This window comes from Branchiostoma belcheri, unplaced genomic scaffold (assembly GCF_001625305.1).
Source record: "Branchiostoma belcheri isolate BF01 breed outbred unplaced genomic scaffold, Haploidv18h27 scaffold4, whole genome shotgun sequence".
In the NCBI taxonomy this organism is placed as follows: Eukaryota; Metazoa; Chordata; class Leptocardii; order Amphioxiformes; family Branchiostomatidae; genus Branchiostoma; species Branchiostoma belcheri.
In genome coordinates this window covers 60,866-73,595 of record NW_017804020.1, presented here as the reverse complement: position 1 = coordinate 73,595, position 12,730 = coordinate 60,866, and the positions used below count along the sequence as shown (strand labels likewise).

General features: G+C 40.2%; 1 protein-coding gene across 1 annotated transcript in view; it reads left to right on the top strand.

Moving 5' to 3' along the window:
• LOC109476869 (arachidonate 5-lipoxygenase-like) overlaps positions 1-12,730 on the top strand; it is a 34,205-nt gene extending 21,475 nt beyond the window's left edge. The window contains exons 9-21 of the mRNA XM_019777885.1: positions 208-330; positions 823-920; positions 1,465-1,600; positions 1,844-1,942; positions 2,487-2,583; positions 3,150-3,267; positions 3,727-3,819; positions 4,545-4,605; positions 6,414-6,531; positions 7,407-7,486; positions 8,802-8,975; positions 10,763-10,926; positions 11,169-12,730. Of these exons, the coding sequence (XP_019633444.1) occupies positions 208-330; positions 823-920; positions 1,465-1,600; positions 1,844-1,942; positions 2,487-2,583; positions 3,150-3,267; positions 3,727-3,819; positions 4,545-4,605; positions 6,414-6,531; positions 7,407-7,486; positions 8,802-8,975; positions 10,763-10,926; positions 11,169-11,286 (1,479 nt within the window). The 3' untranslated portion in view covers positions 11,287-12,730. The remainder of the gene's footprint in view (positions 1-207; positions 331-822; positions 921-1,464; positions 1,601-1,843; positions 1,943-2,486; positions 2,584-3,149; positions 3,268-3,726; positions 3,820-4,544; positions 4,606-6,413; positions 6,532-7,406; positions 7,487-8,801; positions 8,976-10,762; positions 10,927-11,168) is intronic.

The following is a 12,730-nucleotide window of genomic DNA, read 5'->3' as shown; positions in this document are numbered from 1 at the left end:
CTCCTCTCTCTCTCTCTCTCCATCTCTCAACCTGTTTCTCTCTCTGTCTTCCTCACTCTCTTTTACTCTTTTCCTATCTCTTTTTACACATCCACATCCACATACGCGCATTCACATACATGTACGCTTAATTTGCTTTATTGTGCTGGTAAGTTCCTACGCTGACAGTAGCAATAGCCTTTTCTCGTATTACTTATTATTTTCTAGTTGGACGTTGCAAAAGCATTTGTCATAATGCAAGGATGTAACTGGATGACCGCCCTTTTCGGAGGACGATTCCACAGTTTTGACAGCTTTAGTCAGACCTTCCCACCTGGTCAAGTTCCCAAGGTAAGGAGAGATTCTTCCCTTTGTAGGTATCGTTGTTTTTGGAAAAAAAACCTCACATACTCACATTTCATAGCACTTCAGCCATCACTTTATAGAGATGGTGGACGATATAAACTCTAAAAATTTGATCTCTGTATACTGTAATTGTGTGTTGGAAGAAAGTTCAACGTTTTACAATGATTACTATCAACACAGATGAACTTTTATGAAAACTCAGTTTTTTGCCGGTATTCAGTAATATCGTACACTCCAAGCAGAGGTTTGGGTTTTGGGGGTATTTTTAGCGTGTTTTTAGGCTTTTTTTTATCGGAGTTTCTCTTTTGCACTGAATTTTTGGTGGGAAAAAATTCAGTGCAAAAGAGAAACCCCGATAAAAAACTAAAAACACGCTAAAATACTCCCAAAACCTAAACCTCTGCTTGGAGAGTAGTAATATCGGTCATCATTTCCATCAGGATTCGTAACTGAGTTTTGTTTTGACCACTCCGCCAGGGAAAATTCAATTGGAAACTGGATGAGAGCTTCGGTGCACAGCGCCTGCGTGGAGTTAACCCAACCTCCATCAAAATCTGCCAGGAGATTCCAGAAAAGTCTGAATAGTTTTTAATCACTGCAAGAAGCTGTTGTATTACGATTATGCAATCTTTTCTCTACAGGATATGCCACATTTTAATGCATGTAAAGTTATTATATTGTTACTGTCGGGAGGGAAGTATTGTTTGGGGTGGGGCTGATTTATGCTAGGTTTGCATGTCTAGGTTCCAAGGTGAGTGGGTGGTGATTAGGTTTCACTTGATAGACATGGTTTTGACACGGTATGCTCTCGGTTCACTGATGTGGTCGCAAAGAATGTATGAAACATAAACCATGGTGTAATTTGAAAACGAGTAGGTTTCGTCGTACAGTATAATGGATTGTATGATGTAAGTCATTAACACAAACCATATCTACTTCTGTTACATTTCTTTCCATTTTAAATCCTATGTTTGTAATTAGCCTGGTATCGGTCCGTATTTTCTCCCCATTTCGACAGGATATTGGGCACAACGGGTATCAGGCTATTTCCAATCTAACAATCCGTCAAAATGCAATATATTAAATTCCCCTACGTCTATCGTGGGGTTAATTCTTCAGGTTCGGTGTCACGGCCGCCATGTTGGAACCACAGCTGGAGGGTCTCAAGCTTGAAGAAGCTCTGGCAACGAAGCATTTGTACATCGTGGACCACACGATCATGAAAGTATCTGCATTCATGAACCAGAACAGGCCGGTAAGTCGAAAGAAGCAGCAAACACATATTATAGTAACTGCATTTGTATCTGTGAAGCCATTATAACATCCCTTTGGCGTTACACACAGGTAACAATGTAAGTAGAGTGTGCGTTGAAAGTACAGAAATGTTTGTTTCACGCGGTTTTAGGATATTCTTTTTCTTTGGATCACCACCGTGGTATGTATGTCGAATCAGATGGTTAGTGATTACAAATAATGCATCTTCGCTATTTTTTTACAGATGTGTGCGCCATACGGTCTGTTTTTCGTGAACAGCAAAAATGACCTAGTACCCGTGGCCATTCAGCTCTATCCTAATGAAGGAGCAGGGCAGCATCCGGTAAGTGATAGTTTTTCTGATTCGATTGGTTGTTACCTCCGTGTACGTACTTACGAAGGTTTTGTTTCCATTGTGTCTGTTTCTGTGGTTGCTAGTGTTTCCGTAGCTATTTACACAATCTAGACACGGCGGTGACACACACAAAAGTTAGATCAAGGGTCCCAGAAAGGTCCAAACAAAATCATCTCGTTTCCTGCCTTCGATGTCCTGCTGCATCCTTGTCTGTTGCCTTATGGAGACCGATGGGAAACGTATAGACAGAGTCAGCGAGTTGATCACGGTAGATGATGAAACCAGAAATTTACAAAATACTCTAAATATTTCACGGATGTATTTGTTTGTTTTCATCTTGCACTTAGAATGCATGATCATGTACTATTATGCTACTCAATGATGGTTCATACCATACCAACTGTTTTGGGCAACTAAATTTATACCGTAGCATATGGTCATCTAATTCGTGATGTGAAAACGAATTTAGGACATAAAAGTGCTGACAATAGACAAACAAAAGGTACATTATTCTATCAACCCCTACATGTAGGTGTTCCTGCCTAGCGACTCGCCCTACACCTGGCTGTACGCAAAGATGTGGTTCAACTGCGCAGACGGGAACTACCACCAAGCCGTGCCTCATCTCGGTGAGATACACGACTAGCTTCATCATCAAGCAATGCTCTTCCCTCACGAACCCCTGGTTCATATTCAATCCATTCCATTAAGAACAGTCGATAGTACAAATTAAATTCATTGTCGTATCCACATATCGTATACCAGGCAAATAACATTTCTTTCGAGTCTCCAATGAATCAAATGTTAGTTCACCACATTTTAGATTATATATGTCGTCAATGACACTGCTGTAGTCATATTAAGGGTACATTCTGTCCATGGTGTTAAACTTCTGACCTCCTGTTGTCTTCAACCACTCATGTCAGGATCTCTACGTACATTTTATCTATTTTTCGTAAATTTTCACATGGGTTAACATATCAGGCAACGACCCTGCCTTACCGGCCTGCGTTCCGTCCTTCTTGCTCTTGAGCGGTGACGTGATTGGCTGGTGACGACTGACAAGCGCTAACGCAGCGATAAGGACTGTTCGCAGGCCGGTACTCCGCGGCCGTTGCTTGACGTATACATATAAGCGGTAGCAACTGGCACGGACAGATGGTTGTGCTAAGTCGTTCCTTCTTTTTATCTAAAGGATTCACGCACCTTCTGATTGAGTCATGCTCTCTGGCGGCCAAAACAACACTTTCCCGCTCGCACCCCATTCAGCGTCTCCTGGAACCACACTTTTTCAACACGATGGCCATCAATGAGTAAGCTTAAAATAACGGAAACTTCCTTTACACGTATGCCATACTGTATGGTTAAAAGTTACAGTTGATTCTAAAAGATCAAAAAGAATACAAATGTTTGTATGTATAGATTAGATAGATAGATAGACAGATAGATAAAGTTAGATATGGGTAGTGTATAACCTGATATGTGATTTTATTTTCTTGGCTAAAAATAATCCTATCATATATGACTTTATTCATACATGTCTTTAGCTTTGTTAAACCTTTAGCTGTAGAAGACCATGCAAAAGTCCCTGTACTTTTTGTTGAGTCAATATATAAAGCATCTCTACAATCAAATTAAACCAATCGTCTTTATATTTTGTTGAAATATGAGACGTCAAAGGCGAGAAAAAGACCCTTTACTGGAAACCTTTATTAGAACAATTCACGTTGACTCTTTTGTTGTTATTATTATTGTTTGTTTGTTTATTTTAGCCTGGCGCGGAACACACTAATTAGCGAGGGGGGAGGCCTCACCAAAATCACTATGATCGGAGAGAAGGGGGCCTTTGAGGTCATGAAGGAAAGGTGACCAAAACTGAATACAATTGCTAGCAATGTTAAATAGATTTCTCTTTTAAAATGCCCTGTCAACTGTATAACAAGAAAGATACTAAATACAAAAATGTAAGGTAGTTCCATAGCCTTTTTCCGGCCGTAGGGGCAGTGGGCTTTTAATCCACTGTGTCTAGGGCATGGGAGCGGAATGCGGAGCCGACTCATTTCCTTCCACTGCGTTTTACTTGTACCTCCCCAAACAGAGCCATGTACGAATTTTACACATAGGCGGAATGATGACAATCCTGTAAAGTGCCTTTCCAAAAGATACAGCCTCTTGCCATGAATCGAATCTGTGACCTCATGGTCTCATATCCGCTAGCCTAAGCAATAGGCATTCAACGTCACTACACTGAAGACAAAGCCAAGGTAAATAGATATAGCTGGTGTTAGTCAAATCTAGAAATATTTATTTATTCAGAATTGTAACATGACAATACACAGTGTGCACTAGGCAGCAAGTATGCTGATAGCCTGCACACCTTACACATACCTGGACATATGACATAGAAAAACAACAATAAATAGTAAGAACAAAATACATACACAAATAACATTATCTAATAAATTACATCTAGAAATAGTTTCCGTCCTACTCCCCTGCAATTTTTACATTGCATGATCACAGTTGATTTCAGGCTATTCTAGCAGCTTAGTCACTAGAAACAATATCATACTTTTTAACTCTAAAATAGACTGAAGACTTGGAGAATGGATGTGGACGGAACGCTTCCTGAGGACCTGAAGAATCGAGGCGTGAGTAGTTTCATCTAAAACTAATATTTCGATTCCATTTTGATAGCGATATCTATTAATTTGCGGTACAATATTCGTTCTTGTCAGTCTGGAATCATGGATGTCTACATCTGTATTATCATTAGTTAAATGTCTCTTTTCATCGACACTGCCATAGTGTAACTGATCATTACAGCAGGAAGTAAAGGCAAAACTTCTGCAACACTAAGGTATCGTAGCACCATAGGTTTAAACACTAACAAACCTGCAAGCAAAGAGGAAAAGTCACTTCAGAATTTTTTTTTTAGCTATTCTGTTCACAAATGGATCAACTACGGTAAAGACAGAGCCTCTTGACTCTGATAGTACCCAATATAAATATGCCTAGCAACACAGAACCTTCAATATCGGTGGACATTATGTTCGTCTAACCTTATTGCCGCCTTCTCTCTTGGCTGACTTTTGTCTGTACTTTATGGCACTAGATTTTTTTACCAAGGCTGGTCACCATCTGGAATCAGCTGAGTCCTGTACTCCGTAATATTGGGGTTCAAGCCTCTGAAATGTCCAACATCTTGACATTCAAGCGATCGCTTGTGAGAGCCACGTTTATGAGATTTGACACCCACAGTTCAATATCGACGTCCCCTGCTCCTGGTCCACATCTTGTGGTTGTGCCTCATGCACTGCTTTAAGGCCGCATTAGTATCATAATTAGCTTTTTACTCTGTACATAATGATATTTGATAATTTTTGTACATATAAATCAATTCTGTGTATAATTTTAACCGAATTGCATATTTCATGTCTACTGATGTCTAATGTTTATTCTTTGACTTGGTGTCGTATTGTATTGTTATGGGTTCACCACACCACGAAGTGGTGTGGTGAAACCATATTGCTTTTTCTGATGTTTCTTCTCCTTCTCCTCCTCCTCCTGCCATATCTTTAAATGGATTCAGCTTCTTCATTTTAGGGCCTAAGGTCCTGAAATTTGGTATGGAGGTACAGTGGGCAAATACCCCTAGGCGTTTTTTAAATTTTTGTGATACAGGCTTTTAGAATGGTTTTATTTGAGTTTTTTGGCTGTATTATAGCTAATGTATTACTGTGTTAGTGTGCCATGTTTACCACGTCTGGGCATGAGTCATCACAATGGAATGCAGGGCATCAACCAATAGGCATGCAGCTTTCCTCTATACTTCTTGCTGATTGGCTGTTGGAATTTAACTTGATTAACACCTGCACACTGAGCATTTCCACCTGCACAGAGCATTTCTTGCTGATTGGCTGTTGGGATTTAACTTGATTAACACCTGCACAGAGTATTTCCATACTGACAGTATGTCTTTATTAAAGTGTTTTGGTAGGTATTTCAAGCTTTTCTGCTCCAGCATTGGAATGCGGGGCATGAACGTTTTTTTTTTATTTTGAAAATCAACAGTTTGCATTATGCAATTAAAAATCCTAACCAATAAAGTAGGGAATAGCTATCCAACTGTTGTTTTAGTTGTATGTTACTTCATATTATAGTTATATCAATGTAAATCATTGTTTTCCCTTGTGTTTCTCATTCTTTCCCTGCCATGTGGGAATGTGGTAAAATGTGGTGAACCCATCGCTGTATTTGCTCCAAAGCAAATATTGGCCTTTCTAGTTTTGTATTATCATTTCAGGTTTGGGAGGACAACTTGTAAAGGCGTTGATACACCTGTTTTGTCCTCCCTTCCACTTGTTTTTGCATGTGGTAAATTCAAACAAAGAAATAAAGAAATAGATGCGACAGTACAATCATGAAATATGCGACTTTTGTCTTTTAAATCACACAGGTAGATGACCCGGAGACTCTCCCAAAGTACTACTACAGAGACGACGCGATGCCAACATACAACGCCATCAAAGAATACGTGAGGGGAGTGGTGGACATATTCTATGAGGGCGATAACGGTAGGTCCAAGGTTGGGAATAGTTCAAACAGAAAAAAGGTGGATGTTAAAAATAATAAAAAGTATAATAAAATGGAGTAAAACACAGAACATCATTGCTCTTCACAGGGTTTCCTTGTAGCAGTCACAATTGATTGTTAACATAAATCATAATTGCCTCCATGTGATGGGGTGTTGTTTTCCGTGTATTTGTTTACTTGCTTCAGTGTCAGTTGTTGTAGTTAAGTTGTAGACAAGGTTACAGTACTCACAGGAAGTTATGGGGGATATACGGTAACCGCAGACTGGCAAAAATGCCGAAATGGTCTTCTCGTAGGCTGTGAGAAAATAGTAAAGTAGAACATGTACAAATCCAAATTAATGAATAAACAAGAAACTCTTAATACTTTTTGGATATGTAAAATCTTTAATTTCTTTGATTTGTTTATATGGATGACATACGTGAATGCATTTTCCTCCGTTTCCTAAAAAAAGTTGTCGACCATACTATATATCGTACAAAACAGCTACAAAATGAGAATATATATGCCGTAAATTGCAAAAAAAAATATTTGTGAACGATACTAATGTCTTAGAATGCCAAATTCAATTTTAAAAGAAAAAAATGTAAAGAAATGAAAATGAAGTGTGTTTAATCATTTGTTCCATCTTCATGACCACGCAGATTTCATGGTAAGTCAACTTTTTTTAATAAACGTTTTTTTTATTCGCACGCTCGCATTAGTTTTGGGGATTTCAGTGGATGTCATCCATACTATCAAATCAACATGGCCTTATGTATAGCAATAGCAATTGTCTTATGTATAGCATTTCTGTTGATAATGCATTGCTTTGGTGGTGGGGACATTGGCGTTGATTACTTTTTCTTTGATTTAGATAAACTGAAGGAAGACTTTGAGATCCAGGCATTTGCAAAGGCGCTTGTTTCTACCGAAGATGGGAAGGTGGCAATCAAGGTAAGCATGATGCACCGCTTTACCTTCAAATCGTAGCCTTCTCTATGAAACGCGGGGCTCATGGTTTATGACCAAAACGCTGCGTAGAATGGCGCTCTTGTGTTATACCCTGCATTTGTCCTGCATAATATTGTTGCACTGGAAACGTAGGAAATCTGGAAATATAGATATCTGACCATTGTTAAGAAAATGCCATTAAGTTTAATGCTATCAGTATAGCGACGGTCGCAAACCCTCGTACTTGTGTTTGTCCATACGTTTTTGGGGATGCCACGTCCACCACGTTTTTTGAAAACGTAGGGGAGGACTGGCAAAAGCAATGAGGGAGTACGTCAACGCACGTCACTCGCACGGCCGTTAGCGGTTGCGTGCATATCATTCGTTGCGCAAGTGGTGAGTTATACGTGCACGTGCTTACAACGTACGATCTCTCAGCGATTGCCACGTTACCGTATGCAGGCTGTACGTACACGCGCTGCTTACGTATTATTTTCTTACTCACTCGCAAGTTGGCTGTACATGTACAGGGCACGCGCGTTGCCCGCACTGGCTCGTACAGAGGGTGAATCCGCAGCCCGAAAGCAGAGAAAGTTGTGCATGCACTCAAAGTGCTACGACGGTTCACACAACTTAAGTGAGGGTCACAACCAGCCGTGCGTGCAACTGAGTGGGATCCGTAAGTGGTGAGTACCACCTCCGTACGAAATTCAACGGATTTGGGAGCACGCAGACACGCCGTACCACTTGAAGTGCATGTAAAACTTTCTCTGCGTTCGGGCTGCGGATTCACCCTCCGTAGGTGCCACTTGCACGCACTTACAACATGCGAGTGAGTAAGAAAACCGTAAGTAAGCAGTACGTGTACGTACGGCCTGCTTACGGTAACGTGGCAATGGCACAGAGATCGTACGTTGTAAGCACGGAAAAATCACCACTTGCGCAACGAGTGATATGCGCGCAACCGCTCGTGCGAGTGACGTGCGTTGACTTGCCCTCCTTGCTCTTGCCAGTCCTTTCCCCACGTTTTCAGAAAAACATTGCGGAAGTGGCCTCAAAGAAAAAAAAGAAACAACGCACGGACAAAAGGCACGTACGGTGGGATGTGACCCTCGCTTTACGGATCTCAAAAATTTGCCTAGGTTTTTGCACGTAGACAGCATGTAGTTGCACGTACGGCGGGTTGTGACAGTCGCTTATGGCAGATAAATAAGTGCTAGACAGAGGGCTGGAGCTTGTGCAAAGACAAAAGCATAATAAATGTGTAAACAAGACCTTATTGTTTAGTGCTTGAATTTTTTTTCTATTATTGTTTAAGGGGGTGCCAGGAAACGGCACATTCTCTACTTTTGACGAAGTTATCCAGACCGTCACCAGCATCATCTTCACCAGTAGCGTGCAGCACGCAGCCGTCAACTTCATGCAGTTGGACCAGTACGGCTTCATTCCGAGCATGCCACTCGTGCTGGTCAAAGATCCACCCAAAACTAAGGTTTGATACATTATGTACCGATTCTCAAACACCATTTACCGTAACTGATACATTGTCTCATCAGTTAATATTTACCTCCTTATTCGGAGGTTTGGTTTTCGGTTGTAGCGTTGTCTTACTTATTTGAATGTAGTAGAGTCACAGGAAGTATTGAAGGAAATAGTACACGTGTACCTGCAGACTAAAAGGTTGAATTGATGAAGTTCAAAATAATGGTCTTGAGAAATTTAGGAACTCGAAGATGGCGAGTTTTGCTTCCTGTGTGCCTGTGGTTATTTTTACATGCCAGGAATGTCCGGGACATCAAATGAAAAATTAGGTCAAAGGTCCAATGAAAGGTTGTTTTATTTCTTGTTACTCCGTGAAGGAGGTCAGGACCTCCGGACGGAGTGTTGTAATCGGCTGATTTTTCATGTTCGCAGTCAAAACACTGGGTTCTCTTTGTGTAATCGGCACGCAATTTTATACGCCGTCTGCGGGCATGCCCGTGTTGATGCACGAATGTGTATTTTTGCCGTTGCTGCTTTCGCGGTCAATGTAATATCGCAGACGCACCCCTACAATTACGAGGCGAATTGGAATGGTCCAGAAAAACGCGTTGTTTGGAATAGCAGTGGGGTTCAAAAAAGTTCATGCAGATACGGGGTGGTTTTTATAAGTGGTTCCAGATGTTTTTGCCCATGGTTAAGAGATGCCAAGTTTTTTGGAAGATGTTCGCAGCCAAAACGCATTCTTCCGTACGTCGCATTTCTGTGTAATTTCGCATGTGGTGTTGCATTATGTCCGGGATGATGCACGTCTTTTTATTTTTACCGTAGCTGTTTTGATATTGGAGTAAATGCTTATTTTCGAAACATCCCCATTTCTTTGAAATGGTTTCGTCCGTTTATGCAACTGTTACTGCGCTAATGACGACCAGTCGCGCTGTCCTGATACACCGCGAATGTGCGAGTGTTCCCTGTAGACAGTCCCGGGAGTCATTTTTTTGCACATTCCAGGAGCCAAACCAAAATACGTTCATGAACCGAGTCCAAAAAACCGAAACGTGAAAATCGGATGATCGGACCTGATGTACATTTCTCTTTCTATAGATTGTACACACAATACACACATCTTTAGATAATCTGGCCATGGCAGGTTAAAAAAAAGTAACCCTGAATCATACTAGATTAGCGTAAATGCATGTTAATGCGTTCAAAACAAGAAAAAAATTGTTTCCGGGTATTAATCTCTTGAATCACGGCGCTGAATATTGACGCAAAAATATTTCGGGCATCGCGCGCCCTTCCCGCGTCACGTGTAGGCATCTCGCATCTCTGATTGGTTGTTGCGTCTTAAGATGACTGAGCCGACGCGCGTTTAAACAATTTTTCTTTGTTCGATTTATCACACTTCACAGAGAATTGTCGCCAATGGCTACTTCTTTTTGTTGCAATATATAATACTTCACGGAGAATTGTCACCTATGGCTTCTTGTTTTTTCTCTTTCTCTCTTGTATCTCTCTCCGTTTGTGTTTGTTTGTTTGTACATTACTTTGATTTAGCACAGTGCCACCATTATGTTAGGCAGTTGGTTCAGCCCACTAAGTCACCTAGGGACTACGTCATCACATGCCTACTCTGTCCGCCATCTTTGTTGTGCTAGGTTGTGCACTTGAATTGCCGTATGGTGTCGTCGTTCAGCGATCTAAGTTGGCGCAGACTTCTAGGTTTTATTCAATTATCATTAATCAAACAGCTCTACGGTCTACATATGTTGACATTTTTACCCACACAATTCAATGCAGGATGCTTTAACGGAGAAAGACATCCTGGATGCACTTCCGGGAAAGAAAGAAGCCCTTAACATCAACACTCTTGGAGTAATCCTCAGCGAACGGGCCACAAAACCTTTGGGCGACTTTGAAGTCGAGTACCTTCGTGGAGACAAGGTGCACGAAGTCATCTCAAAGTGAGCAATATATATAATTTCTCTGTTCAATGATGTTGGTTTTATTTGTACATATACATGGGGTTGTAAAATATTAGCTAAGTGTAGAGTAGCAAAGTTGTCCCTCTTAACACATTAGAAATTTGGATGTGTAAGTGAAAAAAATATTGTCTTATTTCAGGAGAACTTATTTCAAACTTTGAATTTGCACAATTTTTTTTCTATATTCTAAAGTGGATCATAATCGATTCCGTTTATATTAGGTTTCAGGAGGAACTTTACCACATCTCTCGCGACATCAAGAACAAGAATTCGAAGCATCGTTTCCAACCGTACGACTATCTGGATCCCCAAAACATTCCCAACGCCATTAGTATCTAGGCGTGTTTGGCTCATAAAAAGTAACTTCACAGTCTATGGTAACTACAATAGATGATAGCACAAATGCACGGATAGACGGGTGCATTTTAAAATGTATACGTACTTCAGATATCATGCTTTGCTACTGTAATGCTAAATGAAAAATGGAGCAGGTGAACTAGAATTTACAGCCGCTTTTATCTAAGAGGACTGTGTAGTGAATAATGTAATGAAAGATAAAAAGTAACTTCACAGTCTATGGTAACTACAATAGATGATAGCACAAGTGCACGGATAGACGTGTGCATTTGTAAAATGTATACGTACTTCAGATGTCATGCTTTGCTACTGTAATGCTAAATGAAAAATGGAGCCGCTTATATCTTAAGAGGACTGTGAAGTGAAAAATGTTATGAGAGATGCTAAATGAAGAATCATAATATAATACTCCTTAGCAAGTGAAGCTTTGTAACACCCCATGGTGTGGGGATAGTTTTTAGTTTTTTTTAAATATTTCGAAATAGATATTAACATCAAAATGTATCATCAGCTTGGAGTTTATCATAAGTAAGTATATTGTAATACGTACTATGTAGAGCTTTAATACATTGATTACATCAAGGTCAATAAGCCATCGATTAAGTAAGGTCAAATTTGGCTATATCATGGTGACAACTAATGATAACCTAAATTGCATTGGGACTAAATCTGACGACATAATATACATGTAAGCTGAAGCCCCTATCACACATATATGACCTTCCCACGACTTTCCTCCAGACCACTCCCCAAACAAAATAATTCTGGGTTGTGAGTAGCCTGAAATCCAGTTTAGTATATAGCTCCATCTCTTTCTGATGGGCGCATTAAAACAGACTATGATTTTCTCAACTTTGCTCAAAATATAGAGTCGGCTGGCACAGAACTACACGAATTAAGGATTAGAGTGCAACCTTACTGAACAACTCCCAACTACTGATGAACTTGCTCACGACTAACTCCCAACCATGGTCTGGAAAACTTAGGGACGTGATGGGCGGATGTGTATGATAGGGGTTTAACTTTAAGCTATTGCTTTAGGAACGACAGACTTTTTATTATGTCGACACCATCATTTACTGTAGACTGTGTTTTATGTTTTTTTTCTTCAATTATATATCTGATCAGCTAATTATTGGTGCGTTATGCATGTATACTATGGAGGAATTATGTTACTTAGTGAACTAGAGTAATGGTTAGAAACGAAAAATCGAGGAATTAATGCTGGTGTTTTGTCTAGAGGTGTGAGAATTTTTCACACTATCGTAATTTTTGTTGTTAGATATCAAGAGTTTATTATATCGACCTAAAGATATTAGTGAATGACGTACACAAATATGTGTCGCCTAGTGTGTGGTGGCGGAAAAAGTATTCGAGCTACACATATGCGGTATTACATACGGATATGTTGGGAATAAAGGGTTGA